General features: G+C 35.8%; 1 protein-coding gene across 6 annotated transcripts in view; it reads left to right on the top strand.

The window, feature by feature from the left end:
- Positions 1-18,709, top strand: part of CSNK1G3 (casein kinase 1 gamma 3) — a 70,391-nt gene that overhangs the window by 42,606 nt on the left and 9,076 nt on the right. For 4 of the 6 annotated variants that reach the window (XM_059834209.1, XM_059834206.1, XM_059834207.1 and 1 more), the window contains 5 exons: positions 5,803-5,888; positions 6,020-6,104; positions 10,998-11,146; positions 12,196-12,291; positions 12,977-13,072. In XM_059834209.1, the coding sequence (XP_059690192.1) occupies positions 5,803-5,888; positions 6,020-6,104; positions 10,998-11,146; positions 12,196-12,291; positions 12,977-13,072 (512 nt within the window). The remainder of the gene's footprint in view (positions 1-5,802; positions 5,889-6,019; positions 6,105-10,997; positions 11,147-12,195; positions 12,292-12,976; positions 13,073-18,709) is intronic. The other 2 variants (XM_059834211.1, XM_059834210.1) reach the window with 1 other exon arrangement.

Below are 18,709 nucleotides of genomic sequence, written 5' to 3'. Positions count from 1 at the left end.
GTATCATTAATATTTAACACTGGGAACAATTCTAAAAACTTGGTAGCAGGGTTTGAGCTTCCTAAACATAACTTCTACGCCACAGCTTCCTCAAGTAAAAGAAGTATTCGCTTTAGTTTTCAGGCATGATATATCTAGTTGGTGTCAGGTTAAGGTGGCACAACCAACTTTAAATCAAATAAGCTTTTTTCAGCCTTCTTAAATAAGAGACCCCCCATATCATTTAAGAAAATAAACCAAAATGTAAAACTAGTAATTACTTGAAGAACATAACTGAATTTTGAGGGCATTACATGTCTGATATTAATACAAAACCATAGTAAATGACACTTTCTCCTTCAAGGGAGACTTTTTCACTCCTTAGGTAGAATCTTGTTCTCTGGTTGGACAGGTTTATTTTTGTCTAACGGTAACTTGTTTAATACATATGAAAGTTCTGCCAAATTTAATTTGTGTATCATGGGTAGTTCTGTACCCCTCAGCCTGATGGAAAGGCATGAGGAAGAGTGGATAGGTATATACTGGCTCCTATGGCAAAGGTAGCTGTGACAAAGCTAATAGTCTTTTCAGTAGCTTGTCTCACTTTACTGTCGTAAGTCTTACAGGAGATTCTCAGATATATAGATAATTCTTAAATGTAGATTGAAAAGGTTTAGAATGTCTTTCTGAAATCTTTACAATGATGTTGCTAAACCATGCAAAGGAGTACAACCTCATGTAATAACTCTGCTTCAGTTCAAACTCAGAGCAGTGGTTCTTCTTGACCTGATTATTTTTCAGGCGTTTCTTGGGTAACAGAGAACTATTTGTCATGATCTTTTAGGTCTAACAACCACTGAACAGTATGAATGGTGCTCTTACTTTCATAGCCTTCCCTTTATGCAGAGTTTGCTTTTTCTGTATGTTTTATGATTCCCCTCTAAAAATGTAGTATTTCTTTAACTGGTGCAGTGGGACGTACAAAACACTGAAACTTATCAAGCTCTGTTGTCCCTGTGGTTGTAGAGACAGTGGCTATAGGATACATTCAGCACTGAAAATACTGGTAGTAAGAGAATTGTTTAGGGCAATATTTTTAGTCTGTGGGTAATTTTCCTAGCAACTTGAATGGTCCGACAGCAAAACTAATGCATGTATTACTGCTTCTTGACTATCTAAGGTGTCAGCTGACCCTTGTGTTTTCAGTAAAGAGGGAGACTGTCAGGTTCATGTTCTCTTATAGGTTGGTTTCAAGTATGCCTTTGTTGAACTGTAACTTGTTCTACGTTAGTATGTATGAATAAGAAAGTATGTTGTCCTTTGATCAAAAGTACCTTTTAGGATCCATAGTGTTTAAAACTGTCCCAACAAGTGCAGAGTAACTAGAAAGACTTTAAATGTTTGCATATGTTTAGTTGAAATCTGCACAAAATCACCAAGACCCACTCTTTTGAGGTGTGTATAGAAGGTGATGTATAGTTACTGAACATCGTGTAGCCAATTATTTCAATAATATTTTGTTCTGGAAACATGCATTTGATCAAGGGTTTCTGGTAGTTTTGTGCCAAGCTGGGAGTTTGTATCTGGAATAGAAGGTATTTTGTCTATGTGCAGAATAATGTGGCTTTATTCACATAGCTATTTGAAGGCAATACAAATATTCTGCAGCCCTTCTCAGCATGTGGCTGGTGCCCTTGCTTCTATAAGGTAATTTCTCTTGGTGATAAAATTACTCCACGCTGCTTTTCCAGTCCCCTTCATTTTCAGGAAGGGAGAGAGGGATTCCCGAGAATGTAGATTGTGACTTAGGAGCTTAAGGAAGACAAAAATCTGCATCTGAAAGTCCTACAGTTTTCTGTATTTGCTGGAAATCTAAACTGGTAATCGTTTTGGGATTTCTCTAGATAGACAAAAATAGCATACTGAATTGCTGTCCAAGTTATTTGGCTACAGGAAGTGTAGTCACATGAAGTTGTAATTGCTATAATTTGGCTGCCTCTAATGGTCTCTGTGGAACAACCAATATCCTTGGTCATATTGGTCTTTTCTTGGAAGTACTTAATTATTGAAAAGGCAGAGGTTAGTTATCTTACAATGAATGCCTGAGACTCTTTTGGGAGTGAAACAACTCTGCTCTTTAATGCTAATTGAAAGGCCAAATGAAGTAAATGTCTTTAAACAGTACTTATCTTCAAACAAAACCAAAAAAACCCCTACCCTTACCTTAATAGTAGATCTGCTATGTTATCAGAGCTGTCATATGTTCAAGATACAAAATCAGTTTTCTAGGGACCAGACTTTTTTGTAATCTAAACCAGCAAAAAATAATTGTACATTGGATCAATTTTAATGCATTTCTTATTATAAGAACAGTAAAGGTTTGGACCTAAAATTGTATTAGCCTAAATCCTGGAGTTTTTTGAGAAACTCAAAGAAAAAAATGTTTTCTGCAGTTACAGGTTGTGCTTTGTGGTGATGGCCCTCCAGGAGTCCTAGCAACTTTCACTTGTCACTGAGCCAGTGGTGCAGGATGAAGTCCTTTTCCAGACCTAGGAACCCCGCAGGAAGTTCACTAGTCTCCTTTTTGTACCCACTGAATTATCACTGGACCTCAGGGGCAGGATTGTAGCTGCGTTAGATAAATACCTTCTTCTGTGTAAACTAACCTTATAAATCCATAATTATAAGAAACAATGCTGCTCATACGAACTAAGCTTTGCTCCCTTAGTTAAAGGTATAACTGAAAATAGAATTTTTTCCGTAAAGTCCACATTGTTCTTAACAGTATGGCATACAATGTATGCTCATGATAAAATTGGCATACAACTTCATTTTTATGAACCAGAATCATTAACTTCAGGATTCATGACTTTATTCAGGAAAGAATGCTATTCTTTCCCTCAAATTATATTATTGTATGGAATCATACAATTTTTAGTAAGACTACAAACTCTGGGTGATAACTTTCAAATTGATTTTTGCTAAACGTTATGGACCTACAGTTCAGGATATGTAGATTGTCACTTTCCATCTACTTTGTGATTATAGTAACGAGTCTGTGTATCAAACCATGTTATCATCCCAGTAGCTAATACTGTGTTTTCTGATCCAAATATGTAGTATGTTTCTGCTGTTTCAGCATTTCTATAACAAGCAGTAAAACTTTCTTTGGAGGGCGAATGCAGTGTTTATAATGGATGCTTACTGAACACTGAATGTCTGTTGTTTGACCTGTGTTATGTTACTTCACCGTGTATGCTGAAAAAAGATAATTTCTGGAGATAGCCTGCTGAATGAGGTTCTAGTTCTTACTGAAATTAATCTGTTTGAATCGAGATGATTAATTTATAGTTTGTGAACTAAATAAACAAGTATTAGTTTCTTACTAATTTAGCTAGCTTCAGGTCACCTCCTTGAGAGAGAGAAGACTGTGTGCCCTGAAGCTTTATTGTGTGTTTGTCATCTTATGATCATATTACCTTTTAGGCAACGGATCCTCTCTGTTGTCTAAATTAAATTGTGATGCACTAGGATCAGCGTACATCAGCAGCCATTCCTACAGCTGGTGCTTGAAATCCTTTTGTGTTCCAGCTAGTCCACTGCTAGGTTTTTTTTCCAGTTTTCAGAGGCCCTTCTTCCAACAACAGCAATATAAACTTCGGGTTTCCTGTTTCTCAGGCTTATCTTGAAAAATTCCATGAATAGGAAAGGATATTTGACTGCTATTTTTTAATTACTCCAAAGTGATCAGTGAATAACTCAAATGGATTCTAAATAACAATCCCCTTCCCCAAAATCAAAACAAACAAAAAAGTCCTTTCCCATAGCAGATTATTGAGGGCATTGTGAATTCACATGGTGTATCCTACAAGTAGTTCCCACAGAACTGTCCTACAGAAATACCTCCAATGGTCCAAAGCTCACAAAAAAAAAGAAAAAAAAATCCTCTTAATTAGAAATCAATTCAGGGTAAAGATTTAAAGTTTCTCCTTTCATAGAAAGGACTCTCAGTGAAGGAGCAATTGCCTCAGTAAGGTGGTGGTGGTTTTTTTTTAAAAGGAGAGGTTAATTTCATCAGCATAACCTGTAGAAGTTAATGCAAAAGAGAGGAATTGTTGTTCCTTGAAAAGACCAAATAGAACTTTCCAGTACATTTTTCTGGGCCATACCTTAGTGTTGCCATAAATGGGCCATCTGTTGTGCACTTGTAACGTTTTTGTATGCTTTGCCACCATCTTGTCGCTGATCTGTCTTACATAAACCACACACTGCATTGCACAAAAAGTTTGTCATGAGCAGTGCTTGTGAAGTACTCATCATCTCCATGTCCACCCTATCTCATAAAGAGCACAGGATTTCTGCAGGCAACTGGAGTCAATATTTCCTTCACATACTGAAACCTGTCAGGCACAGAACTCTACTGCTTATTATTATTACTGCTTATTATATTACCCTGCTTCCTTCTTAACCTACATCGTTGCATCAGGGTAGCGTATGGTCAGGAAATGGGATGTTGCAGAGTTGGCAGAAAAATTCAAGTAAGACCAGATTTTCTGGAGGGTGCTCACTGAGAAAAGTGGCAGCAGTGGACAACAGGAGTGGTGGAGTGGACACAAACAAGAAGAGGGTTGGCAAGGGAATTGGAAACATGGAAATGAGTGAAGGAGAAATAACTGTGAAAGACCCACATATGGCTGGCAAATGTGTGATGAAGTAAAGGGCTAGATGTAGCCCATACATTTTTTTTTTACCATACATTTTTTTGGTATTTTCTTATTCATTTGCTAGTATGTGTTTATTCAGTGTTCAAATGGGAAAGTAGGGGTAGAAAATGGAGAAAAAGTAGATTTTTCTTTTTATATGATGATTAAGAATTTTTTTTCAGATGCAATGTAATTGTGGCAATATTTTGTGTTGATCAGGTCAAAGCCAGGTTGGCTTTGTTAACTTTCCTGTGTTCAAAATCTTACAAACACTTTTTCATTTACTTTTCTGCTCCGTTTCTCTTGCTGTCAAAGCACAGTGATTTTTGTCTTTGTGAAAATACTGAGTAGGCAAAATATTAATATTTTGGTTTTCTGCCTTATGTCAGGGAGGAAATCAAAGTTAGAGGTAAACACTACCTGTTATTACAAAACATAATACACTGTGTAGCAGTTGTTTCAACAGCAGTACAGAATGAAGTCAGGTGAAAATGTAAAAATCTGTCTTCTACTAGTAGTTTAAAGACTGGTGTTCTCTAATACATTCAGTTTTTCTAAGAATAATGGCTTTTATTTAAAAATAATATGCAATGTACTTTGAACTTTGAATGCACTGCATTTTGCTTTTTACTTCCCTTTTTCTTTAACCTTCTGAATTTTTTGACAGACTGCCACTGCACTACTACAGATGAAAAATTTTAGGCATACCAGATACTGTCTTCTGTAACTTAGCTTTTAAGTCAGCTAGATTTGAGAGCATGCTGTATGTACATGCCTCTTGATGCTGCTTTCTGATCAAGTAATGAAGACTTCTGAGCCTTCTTCAGTCCGCCTTTGGCTTACTCAGAAATTACATAAGGGGTCCCTGAGAAACATACCATCTTTTCCATGATTTTATAGAGGAAAAATAAGTCCAGTTAAAGCTTTCTTAAATTTTTTCAAGTTCAGAACTAATGGATCACAAAACATTGGAATTAAAATGCTATTGTATATGTAAAGGGTCAAAGTGTATTTTAAAATAAGAACAATTTATTGGTTAGCTCATTGGAAGCTGACCTTTTAAATATAATGTAAAATTATGCAGATTGAATGTTCTAATATTATTTTAATTTTTTTTCAGAGCAAAGTAGAAGAGATGATTTGGAAGCTTTAGGTCATATGTTTATGTATTTTCTCAGAGGAAGCCTTCCATGGCAAGGTTTAAAGGTAGTGGTTTTTGATATCTTCCTCTGTCCTATTTTCAGATCATCAGCTTTTCTTGCTGTGGTCTTTTTCTTTTTGAAAGTTTGTCAGCAAGCTGTATAACTTCAGAAGCTTGTTTTGTTCTTGTATCGTAGGCTGATACATTAAAAGAACGTTACCAGAAAATTGGAGACACAAAACGAGCAACCCCTATAGAAGTATTGTGTGAAAACTTCCCAGGTAATGTCTACTGTTAATAAACGTGTTGTGTATTGATTTAGAAAATGAAACTGGCATAGATAATTGTTTAATATCTGGTTTTAAAAATAAAATAATGCCTCCAAATATGTGTCTTCTGTACTATGGTAATAGATACAAGAATCATCCTTTGAAGCAGCACTACGCTACTGCTAGTATTCTTTAAAGATAGATTCTTCTAAAGGAAACATTAAAAAAATATTATGGTACATATTCTTATGGTGGTCAACTAGTCTACGTTTGTATCTTCACACATAAAATTTTATAAGCCTTTTCAGCTCAAATCTGATATCATATAGCTTTTTAAAACAAGCTGCATTAGGAACAGCTTGAAATAATATTTAAAATAACTTGCAAGTAGTTTCAGCTGTCACTTCTAGTTCTCGTTAAGTGCACAGAGGATCAATGAGGTATTGGAAAATTGGAGAGAAGCAAATATGACATTATTTAAAGGTTGTACTAATCAGCTTGGGACAGGGAACACACACGACATGGACAGGATTTTGCCAAAATAAAAATAAAACACCCTGAAAAATGATCACAATGTCATTGATAGGTAAAATGGATTTGCTGAGAATAGCTCGTGATGAGCTGATTTGATTTCCTCTTATGAAAGGAAATCCTGTCCACTGCAGGTCTTGTGGACAGGAGGCAGGTGTTTTATGTCATGAAATCTTAGTACTTTTGCTTTTGACGCTTTTTTTAAATATCCTCACAAGTAATCTTAAAAGCATAATCAGCAAGACTCTACTATGGGAACAAGAGTGTAAAACAATTTGAAGTAGTTAAGTACATTGTTGCCAAATTTCAAACATGAAATGGTATTCCACAGAGATCTGTGCTGGATCTATTCAGTATTTTTGAGTGCTTCGTATAATTGAGAATGTTTATTAAACTTGCAAATGGTAAGTTTGAAATTTGTAGGCTCAACAGTGGGGTTAGAATGAAAGGATCCTGACAGATTACAAATACAGTCTCAAAAATATAAGGTACAGTTCAACAAATCATATTCAAGATAGTGTATGAAGATAGGATCAAATCCAAATTAAGAATTATTGGGTATGGAAGGATTCCTTAGATAGTGACTCAAAATCAGTCAGTCACAGAGTAAATGCATGTGAACAGTGTCATGCTGCTATATTTTTAAAAACAAACAAAGAAAAAAAAACTATACTAAATTTGATTATATGAACAGGATATAGCCTGAAAGACACATGAATTGCCATTTCCGCTCTACTTGATTCTGTAAAGCCTCAGCTGAAGCAGTATGTTCAATTTTGGGGACTGTACTTCAAGAAAATGTATCCTATTTTAAGGGTATCTCATGAAGAAGTGGGAGTGCTTATATTCTGGATTTGCTAGACCTATCACCAAAGACTGAAGGCATGAAGATTAGTTTAGTCAAGACTGTGGGGGAAAGAAGTTCTCCTGTACCTTTTGACTGCTATAAACATAAAAGGAATCAGTTTGCTTCAGCCACAGCAGTTAGGACAAATACAGTGAAGAGCATGAAGGGATTGCCGTTGCCAGGGAGACTATGGAGCTTCTTTAACTGGAGTTGTGTGAAAACAAACCAGACAGGCAAGGCTGTAACCGATTTGCTGTGGAGTAGGGTGGTACACTAGATGGCCTTTTGAAGATCTTTCCAACCCTGTGGTAAAAATCGGTCCATTATCAATTTTTCCTATGTTTTTCATTTCCCTTTCTTCTGTGTATTAAAAAAAAAAAAAATCAAGTGAAAATTACTTTTGTTACAGAACTTAGAGCAAATGTCTGAACATATGTTTGGTGAATTGACAAAAGTCTAATGTGGGGAAAAAACCCTGTTCTGGAATATAAATCTTCTGCGTCCAGTAATGCTTGCATGTCTTGCATGTTGATTTTTATGTAGTTGCTAGAATCCTTAAAAAAAAAAAATATATAATAGAAGGTGTATAAGGTGCAATTACTGGAAATAGTTACGCATGAGTAGCTCCATAGATCTACTGGACTGTTTCCAGCAAATTTAATCAAGTGCGTGCTTCTTGTCAGGATTGGATCTGAAAATGGAACAGGGAAAAGATACTTAACCTTGGAGAACATAAAAGATAAACTTCTTTGATAGTGCATATGTACATTTTCATAATAAATATATTCTTGTATGTGCAAGTTTTCGCATGTCAGATATCCAAGGATTTTCTACCTTTTCCTGAACTTCTTGTCACTTAAGAAATAGAGTAGAATAAGAAGTGCATCCACCATCATTTCAGTTCTTATCAGTCAGCCTGCAGACTAAGCTAGCTAATTGATGTTCCATAAAGCAAGAGAACTCTGTAGTATCAGTGAAAGATACTTTGGTCTTTGCCACATGTGAAACACTTACCTTTTTTATCCTGTGTTCTGTGGAATTGTACTGTCTTTGAGTGTGCAACACTACTGCTGATTCAAGCCTTGCATAAAATATGAGCCAGGACTTAAACTCTGGAGTTTCTGCTTGATTTTTGGAGTCAGCCAGCTGTAATATTCAGCTGCATTAAATGGCTCAGTTCCAGCCTTCGTACCTCTGAAGAGATGCCTTGCATGCTTTAGGTTCTGGTTTACATTGGGAAAGTATGGTTAAAGAGGTCCCTAGTAATGTGTCAACGTTTCTCTTTACCTTCTGCAAACACTGATCTCCTTGGCTAGTATTGCTGAAGAGTCTTGCTTGTCTGCTGAGCTCAACCTTAGGTGCCAAGGAATTCCTCCTATCCACTGCTCCATGTGCTCATGCCTAAAACATAGTGCTTAATACTGTGTTTTTGTCAGAACTGAGTAATTTGGGATGTCTTGGCACCATTGTCCTGTGGTGCATTCTTGACAGCACCAACATCATGCTGCCTCACAACTTTTTGTTATCAAGCTGGTCTCAAACCTTCACTTCGCCCTCTTTCTATCCCACTATCTCTGAAAGAGTTTAACTTAGCATAGCTCAGTCTTAGCACTGCCTCTGCACTTCTTAGCCATCCTCTGTCAGAAGATCGGCTTCTTACAGCACCTTGTTTGTACCACAAAATGGCAGCTTCTCCAGTCTTATTGGAATGTGATGTGTGGGCCAGGACGAGTGTGCAGTGACTGTTGTGCTGCTTCTGACATACCTACCTCTTCATAGGATCAATGAGTGCTGGTGGCATCTACTTTTAACCTTATTCGTCTTCTGACTTTCTGGTCATATAGAGGTACCTTCTCGTGTACTTTGGGACCACATGAACAGCCTTTTTGGCTTGAGAGTGAGTAGTCATTGCTTTTCTCAGAATGGCTTGCCAGTGGGTGGTTTCCCACTCTTACATGAGTTATAAAAGGTTCCTAAACAATTTAGATTTTAAGAGCTCTGTCCACCTGGAACTCATGTCCCAGGACTCAGGTCAAGTGCTTCACCTGATCCGTATCAGATTGTGAGAAGTTGTTGCAGTACTCTGCTCCAAACCACCACAGTGTAATTTTTTTCCTTTTTTTTTTGTTTCTATAACACAGGATGTGGATGGATGCAGTCTGAATGAACCAAAATTTCAGTATGGTTAGGCTGTTGCTCTCTTCACTCTTGAGTACTTTAGTTCTTTCTTATAATACCTGCTGGAGTGGAAGGGCCTGTAGGACTTGATCTTTTGTGAAAGCTTATTAATATTTACCTCTTCTCACCATCTGCTCTTTTCTCAGACTGCTGTATTTCCATACGCCCCTCATTTCACTGATTCCTGAAGGAGTTATTGCAAATATAATCACATGTCTGAGCAGTTTCTCAATGGGATTTGAAGCTTGTGCTTCAGATGTTCATGGGTCCTCCCTTTCAGTCCTTGGATTCTTGTAGTCTTCTGTCCATGTGGATGCTTGTTCCTTACAGCTGTTGTCTCAGAAGCCTTTCATGGCTTATACCCATTATCAAGAATGGGAGTTCTGTATGCTCTGCTCACCTGCCAAGAGGTTTGTGCTGGAACTCTTGTCTTAACTGGAAGGTTCTGGCTGCTAGTGTGCAGTCTGTACTTCATACCCTTTAACAACTAGGAAAGCTCTTTCCTTTTATCTTTACAGGTCCAGGCCCTTTCAGAAATCTCCCTGGTTGTCTCCACTACTGGGAGAATCTTATAATGTCTATGTACCACCCACCCAAATGAATCTCCATTTGTATGCTGACATGGTATTTAAACAGCGATATTAAACTGACACTGGTCAGAAGTCATTCTACAAGAGCTCAGGTAACCTTAGTACTTCTCTGCAGTGTTTCTGTTCAGGGTATTTACCACTTCCGCTCAACACCTTCACATAACATGATGCCTGAAGCATTCAGCGCTGCTGTAGCCTTCTGTAGTCATACTACAGTTATAGCTCAACAGAGCCTATACCGAGTTTTTTTTGTCAGAACAATTGGAGTTGCCCACTTTAGAATGTACATGTGGATCCTCTCTTAAAGAAAGGAAGGTTACATTCCAGTAACAGGTGTTCTTTGAGACATAGTCCACCCTGTACATTCATATACCTCCCTCTTTACCTTTCCTTAGGCTTCTCTTTGTACAGCTAATTGCAAAAAAAAATTGAAAAGTAGAGGCATTTCTCTCCTCACTTTTTTGGCACACTGTGCATCAGGATTGGAAGGTTGAATGGAAGATCTCAACAGGTAATGCACAGCAAAAATTAGTGGGGGGTCACTTGGTAGGGTATGTTTAGAATATGGCAGTATATATCTTGAAGAATATTACTACTATTATGTAGCTTTTCTCTCTGGTAATTCACAGATTCATGGTGAACAACTGTTCAGGTTTTATGATGAGAGGTAGAAGTTGCTTTAAAATGTAATAATAAGTACTGTCTTTTGAGTGGTATTAAAACAGGTATGGCAATTATATACATTTCTTACTTATATAGAGGAAATGGCTACATATCTACATTATGTAAGAAGGCTAGATTTTTTTGAAAAGCCGGACTATGACTACTTAAGAAAGCTCTTCACAGACTTACTTGATCGGAGAGGCTATATGTTTGATTATGAATATGACTGGATTGGCAAACAGTTGGTGAGTACAGTTAAGCTATTAGTAATATACTGTTTTTTTGTGTGATTGGTTTTGAGCCGGTATTAGTCTTGAGCTTCAGAATACATGTGCATCTCATGGCTGCTATTAGACTTGTGAACAGCTGCTATTACAAATCTGTTTTCAGATGCATTTTCAAACGTTATGTTTTGGCTTGGGATGTTTCATACTGAGTCTCTTTCCAAAAATGTGCTCTTAACTTCAAAGTAAATCTCTTCAATCCAAACGAGGTTGTAGGAATTCAGACGGGTTTTTGAGTTGAGGAAGGAGTTTAAATCGTTGCAGGTGATTGTCATTGCGTGTGTTTTCTTGCTTTGGGGACTTTCTTGCTCCCAGTATTTTTAAAATGTCGAGCAATCGCTTCTCTGCATCTCAGGTATACTCCAGATATTTATCAGTTCATTATGAAGAAACTGTCTATATTTTATATGCAGTTCTAATGAAATATGGTGTCGAATATCAGTTTCCATCACAGTACATCTAAAGTTACAGAAAATGCTTTGTTTATATTCTTTAAAGAAATGGTAAAAGATGAATTTTTCAGCACCTCAAATTTTTCCTTGCTTCTTTTTAACAAGTAGGGAAGGGGTTATTTGTGTAAGTTAGACAATTTTGGATTATACATTTTACCCTGAAGTTCCTTGTGTGACTCTAAAAGAATCATAGTATTTTATTGCTAAATGTTTTTTCAGTGTTTAGCATTAAAAATTACTTTAAGCCTTTCTTCAGACTTTCATCAGAATGTCCTGACTGCTAACTGTAGAAAATACCAGCCTAAAGTCTTTCAGAAAATTAATGTCTGATAACACTCAGAATTGCTACTTCAAGAAATTGTGTAAGAAATTGTGGTTTGACTTTTTTATTTTTGTTATTATTAAATATCTAGTGAAGCTTTTGCTTTGATTTGATAATTTTGGGTGATGGGAAACTGTCAGATTTAAAGATTAATTTCTATTACAAACCAGTAACTTTTGGTAAGACTTAGAAATTTATTTTTTTTACCAGTTGCTACATATTATTTATATTTGTAGCCTACTCCAGTGGGTTCAATACATTCAGATGCTGCATTGTCTTCGAACAGAGAAGCATGTCAGCACAGAGATAAAATGCACCAATCCAAAAATCAGGTAAACTGCTCATGTAAGATTATCAGCACTACTTTGTCTTTTGTCTAATGATTTGTGCTATGTTGTTGCTTTTGTTAGAACTCCAGAATAAAATTCACTCCAGGTTTTCTTTGTTTTTACTTTGATTTAAGTAGGTCCTTGTCAATGTATTTCCCCATCTGTAAACCTTAAAATGTCCTAAAAGGTTGCTTGTTTGATGCTATGATATAATGTACCTTACATCGGTAGTGAATTTCCTCTCTGCTGGTACTTCTTTAAATTTTTTTTAGTTCTCTGTTTTTGATCACTGTCTCTCCCCCATATACTATATCATCTATTGGGGTTCTAATATGTATGTATAACTTTTTCACTTTTTTTTTAAACCAGGATAATGACCAAGGTGGTAAAAACGTTAGGAATTTAGATCTGTGTCCATTTACCTAAGATAAGTTACAGGGTTGTGTTGGTGGGCTTCGTTTCTTACTAGGAATTTTGAGTTTTATCTACTTTACTTCTCTATCAAAATGTATGTGTAGGCATAGGTAAGTATACAGATAATGTTGATGTGCAGTCTATATAGGAGTTAGGTATGTAGTGCTTCTGTGCTTTTTAAAAATAATATATAATAAATAATGCATGAATTGTTTATTTTTTGACTTCTTATTTCTTCTTTTGCATATATTTCTAATGCATTCAAAAATGATAGTCAACAGACCATAGGGCGGCTTGGGACTCACAGCAAGCCAATCCACATCATTTGAGGGCTCATCTAGCAGCTGACAGACATGGTGGCTCGGTACAGGTATTTTCTGCTTCTTTCCATGACTTAATCTGTCATTTTGCATTATATACTACTGGTTTCCTGTAGTGCATGACATGATTCCTGTTTTCAAATTAAGCTTGCTTTCCAGTAATATTCAGAATGTTCCTATTATTCCCTACTTCACAATTGCTAAACTGAAATTAAAACAGGTGCAGAAAACTATGGATCTTTCTGTATGTGGAATTTCTGCTACATGTTCCTCAGTGAAAGCCTAAAACAATGGAACCATTTCTCTTTTTGAGGGGAATATACACTTACAACAGTGCAAGCAACTGAAGTTTAGACATTTGATATGTTATTTAGTTGTATTAGCAACTAAAACAGTGACTGAACTCAGTGTTGTTCAAGTCATATTTTTTGTTCCTTAAGCAAACTTCAAATGAACGTGTTAAGTAGTGGGTTTTGCTTAAACTTTACTACTTTTGTTCAAACAGTGGTTGACTAGAAGAATGTTTCCCAGGGCAGTTCTTCACCCTTATCAGTGGAAAAATGAGTAGAAACCAACAATTTTTCCTTTATTATTAGTTTATTTCATCTTCAGGCAGCTTTTTTTGGTTTTTGCCCTTAATTTTGCTTTTTGGTGTCTTGCTTTTTGAATATTTAGGGTGAGATGGTTGGGATAATACATAAGGAAGTTTAAATTTAATATAGAAGGATTCAAAATGCCAGCTGTAAAGTCTACGTGAGGTTTTGAGCTTTCAGTCTGAAATGAAAACAATTTAGCTTTGTAAAGTGCTATCTGGGGCAAAAAATCTTATTTGTCTGCTGAATTTTTGATTCTGACAATCTAAGTTGCATATACTTCTTCTGAAGTTTTGTTTTGGAAAAAATTTGTCAATGCCTTAAGAAAGAATGGGAAGTCCAGGGTAAAGAAACCAGTGCTGTAGTCTCACCAGTGAGATAATTCCATATCTTCTTTAAATGCTTTGAAACTCAATTCAAATTTAACATTCTCTAAATTTTGCTGCTTTAGAAACTACTATCATGTATGATGTAAGAAAAGCTAGCAGATGATAATTACCGCTAAGGATCAAGAAAAGTTCAGAAACTATGCTATGCTTCACGTTAACAAATATTTTGAAAACTTTACGTGTGTATGTAACTTGAATTGCAATAGTTCTCTCAATAACATCAGTTTTAAAGGTAGTCATTTATCTTTTGATCTTTTTGTGTATGTAACTTGAATTGCAATAGTTCTCTCAATAACATCAATCAAAATTGGATTTGAAATTGTATCTTCCAAAATTATTACATTTCTTAATTTTTTTCAATTTTTATTTCTTAGGTTAGAAAAATACATATTTAACTTGTTAAATTCTGGTTAGTAGAATTGTATATCATATTTCAAATTGTATATCATATCACATCACTCTTTTGGCAATCATAGCACTTAAGAAACCTTTTTTTCTTTCTCAGGTAAAATGTAACAGTCACAGGAGATTTTATTATATTGTAATGTATGTTAAATACCCTTTGGGGGCAGGGAGAACATTTTATAGGAAATAGCAGTAGTATTCCTTTCTGTTACTATAATGTTCTTCCTATTAGTTGAGTCTGAACAGTTGTGATGTAAAAAGAGCAGTGTGCAAAACTGCAGCCATTTGGTCTGTGTCTTTGAAGATGAAGTTTTGTATGGAAGGGTATTTTCAAGCCAGCTTTATTGGGTTGCTTTTTAATCTGGAGTGGTCATGCTTCTTCATTAAAGGCACTTATAAATCTACATAATATCTTCAGTTTTGTTTTGAAGTTTGAGCCCTTCACTGTTGTCAAATACCCCTTTGTTGTAGTGATACTAATTGAATCATGCCGTTAAGTTGGACGATTAGCTAGCTAGTTTAGCTAGATTCCTAACTGCCCCCAAGAAGACAAGTTCTAAAAGTGCCACAGATAATTGTTCAAAGGAAAGTTGAGTCTAAGGTATGAAATTAAAGTGTATTTATTTTTTCTGTGACATTAGTGAATCATTCCTCATCTTTGAGATCAGTTTTATGCTGAATTACCTTTTTTTCTGCAAGATATGAAAATCTGGCAGATAATTTTATTTTAAAGTATCAATGGAATGTTTTTTAGGTCACTGCTATTACAGTGATCTGTAATACTACTGCTAACGTCACCTCTGAGATCCTTTTGTAGAAGATTATTAAAATGTGTTAGTGAGTCTTCCCTGTGACATATGAAAATCAAGTGGACTGAATGTTGGTATGTGTGTATATGTATGTTAGTACATATTTTTATGCTCTTAGTAATGATGTTCAAGTGGGAAATGTTCAGGTACTAAATGGTTTGTTAATTAGTAGTGATCATTCTGGTTTTTGTATTAAAGTTATCCCAGACTCTCTAGACCTATGTTAGAGATACACTAATGTGCTTAATCATGTCTATTTTTACTTTGTAGCATCAGTTCATGTCTAAAGTTCAAATAGTATTAGCAAATGGAGTTATAACAGGAAGACCTGCAGAAATAGTTCACATCCCTTCTTCCACTTTTCTCTATTTAGAATAAGATAAAAATGTTGTAGTATGGCAGTCTGTCTTTCTAGTTTGTGTAGCCTGATTAATGACAGCAACTTGTACTTCATTCAGCAACATCCTGTGTCTTTGTAAGTTTGCCTCAGTTCACAAAAATGTCAGTTGTACCACACTGAATTGTTCCCTTCTTTGCATGAACTGGAAACTGCCAGTGCACTCATAAAAACTGTACTAATCTGTTCATTACTTTTTTTCATCACTTGCTAGCTGGTCTCCTTCCTCTTATCCTTTCTGTTTTCCTATTTGGAAATTGTTTAAAAGGAGGTTAGGTTAAACAATCAGGTTAAAGAGTTCCCAGTGAAGTGCCATAGGTCTTGAAAGGCTAGGAACTGCTTGAAAGGTTAGATATTTGATGTAAGTAGTTTTGAGATGTAAGACACCTCTCCTTCAAGAAGCCAAGATAGCAATGCGTTAGATGAAACAAATCAATTTCCCTAAGCTTTTGTGAATTAAAAAGGTAGTGTGAATTTTTTTGATTCTTTTGTCTTAACTGGAAGCTTTTTGAAGGTAGAATATAGCATTCTATAGTATTCTGTAATGAACTGCTTGGGCATGAAGACTGGCTTTATTTTTTGGAGAGTGGAGAATTCCGTTACTGAGATTGGTAATAAAATGAAGGATTATTTTCTATGTCTTTTTCAAACTATTGCAATTTCTTATTGTGATTATAAGCATGAAAGTCAGCAAAATTTGTTTTATGAGAGACTTTCTGACTGATTTTTGAACATATCAAGTAAAAAAATAGTTTACATACTAATCCAGAACAAAGCATGGGGCCAGCCTAAAGATTTACTGTTACCTTTTGGGGAATTGGTACTCAGGCTTAGCTTTGTCTTATTATAACTGGCCCTTATCAAACTTCTAAAGGACCGTATATCTAAGAAACTAATCTGTTCCACAATTAATATGTCTCATTATTAGGTAGTGGGTCTAGTATTTTAAGTTTGCCTTATGGCATGGAGGGTAGCAAGAAACAGCCAATGTGATGCATATGCTTCTTTATATATGTGCTCTTCAAATTAAGCTTTTAAAGAACTGATTAAGTTTGGAGGAACTAAATTTAAACCAGGATAAGATCTGTTATCAAAATGTTTAAAGTTGGTTTAGATTTTCAGTTCAGTGGTATAATCTCCTGCTTGTATATAGGTGAGTAGCTTAAGTTAATCTTCAACGTGGCACACTTCTAATTTGAAACTTAGTTTAAAATACTAGTTTTCAGAAACCTAATTCTGTGACTATTCATGGAGAAATGGCCATGTACTTTTTGTTAACAGAATCTTTAGGTGCAAAAACATAACTTCAATAGCCACATATTTTCAATACAATCATATACAAATCTATTAAGAAATTAATTGTGCCTCCCATCTTTCATCAGACTACTGAGGAAATCTAGTCTAACTCCAGTCATAAGTAGAGAAATGAAATTAAAAGTTTCTTAGTTTAAGCATTATTTGTTTTGTGTATCAGTTCTTCTCCCTCCTTTCCTAAAGTTTTAGCTTTTTATGTGGATCCACTATGATGAATCTTCTTTGTGCCTTATTTGTTGTACATCCTGGCTACAGAATTTGGTGTACTACACCTTTAGTGCATAAGCTGTCTTCCAGGTGACTTGTTCAATTTTGTTATATTCCCATATCTTTCTACCTGTGTTTTGCTGATTTTTGAGATGACTGGCATATAGTCCGAGAGGGAAAATTCTAATGGTTGGTCTGTCTTAAGCCCATATGCTCCAGGATCAGGAGCGTAAAAGTGTTAACACTGCTTCATTTACCCTGCATTATCAGTCTTTTACTAAATGCACTTTTTGGTCAGATTGAAAAATATTTTACTGATGTCACAGGGAGTTAACTTCTGGCATTGTAGGTTATTTTAGCAAGGTACAGAACTTAGGACTGTAAGATCATACGGTTGTAGCCTTACTGATACTGGAACTGAAGCACTCCTGCCTATCTCTTGCATTCCTTTAAGTGAGTCTTTGTTAGCTTTTTTAAAGGTAAGTATTTTGCTCTGTTGCAGGTGTGTAAATTCTTGGTTCTTCATCCTACTGAGACTGTTCCCAGAGCTTTTTTTCAGCAGTAGTAGACTAGAGTGAAACTCAAGGCACTTGAGATTCTGCAGAAGCATGACTGATGCTGTTTTTCAGACTACCAATACCCTTTGGTTCACTTACGCTTTCAGAGGTCACAACATTAGAAAGATGAACTTTTTTTTCCTCCCATCTAAACTAAGCCATGCAACAGGCAGTTATAGTTGATTGTATATGGGAAGGAATGAGGTCTCTTTCTCCTTGATCTCAATATGTTTGACAGAGGTCAACCAGAGCTAGGTAGGACAGTCCTCTAATATCGAATGTTTCTACGAAGTTTGTGTCAAAGTTTCTCACAGAAAACAGTCTTCTTAAATTAATAAAAAAACACCTTAGGACAAATGCTGTATTGAAAAGAAAAGAAAAGAAATCTCCCAATAAAGGAAACCCCTGTCAAGAAATACTATTTAGTTTTGAAGTCAGTTTGAAGAATTTTAAGAAAAGAGTCGCCAAACAGGTTGTTATAGCTTCTCTGCTTCCTCTTTTATAAGCATGTAAATGTGTTTGGAAATCCTGAAAGCTTTGGTCTCTGTTACCATATGGCAGTGCATTGACCCAAGCAGAAGTTTGTTACTGCTCCTTTAAATCTAAAGCCAGCTTAGATTAGTATGACTTTAACTGTGATTTAAAAAAACAAACAAACCTGTCATAAACCAGGAGGTTTTTTGTTTTGAGTTGCTCAAATCTTGCAGATACTCTTTTAACAATTTCCAGCAGAGTTTCCAAAGAGACCAGGAGAGAGTTGTTGGCAAAGGCTGATAGGAACTATCCATGAATCTTGAACCAGAGTAGCAAATATTTTTTTGCTGATTTGCCTGCCTGTCCAAAACAGACTTCCTCTGGTAGTGATAGAAGGGCAGACTATAAAAATGTGCTTAGATACCCTTTTGTTCCTGTCAAAATGTTTTCACGTTCTCCTAACTTTTTTACCCATCAGAAGGAAAAGATGGATTTTTTCAAGCTATTGTTGAAAAATAGTACTCATAACTAGATTATTAATG

The sequence above is a fragment of the Gavia stellata genome, chromosome Z, assembly GCF_030936135.1.
Source record: "Gavia stellata isolate bGavSte3 chromosome Z, bGavSte3.hap2, whole genome shotgun sequence".
Taxonomy (NCBI): Eukaryota; Metazoa; Chordata; class Aves; order Gaviiformes; family Gaviidae; genus Gavia; species Gavia stellata.
Note: the sequence above shows the minus strand (reverse complement) of the source record. Positions and strands in the feature narration are given on the sequence as shown.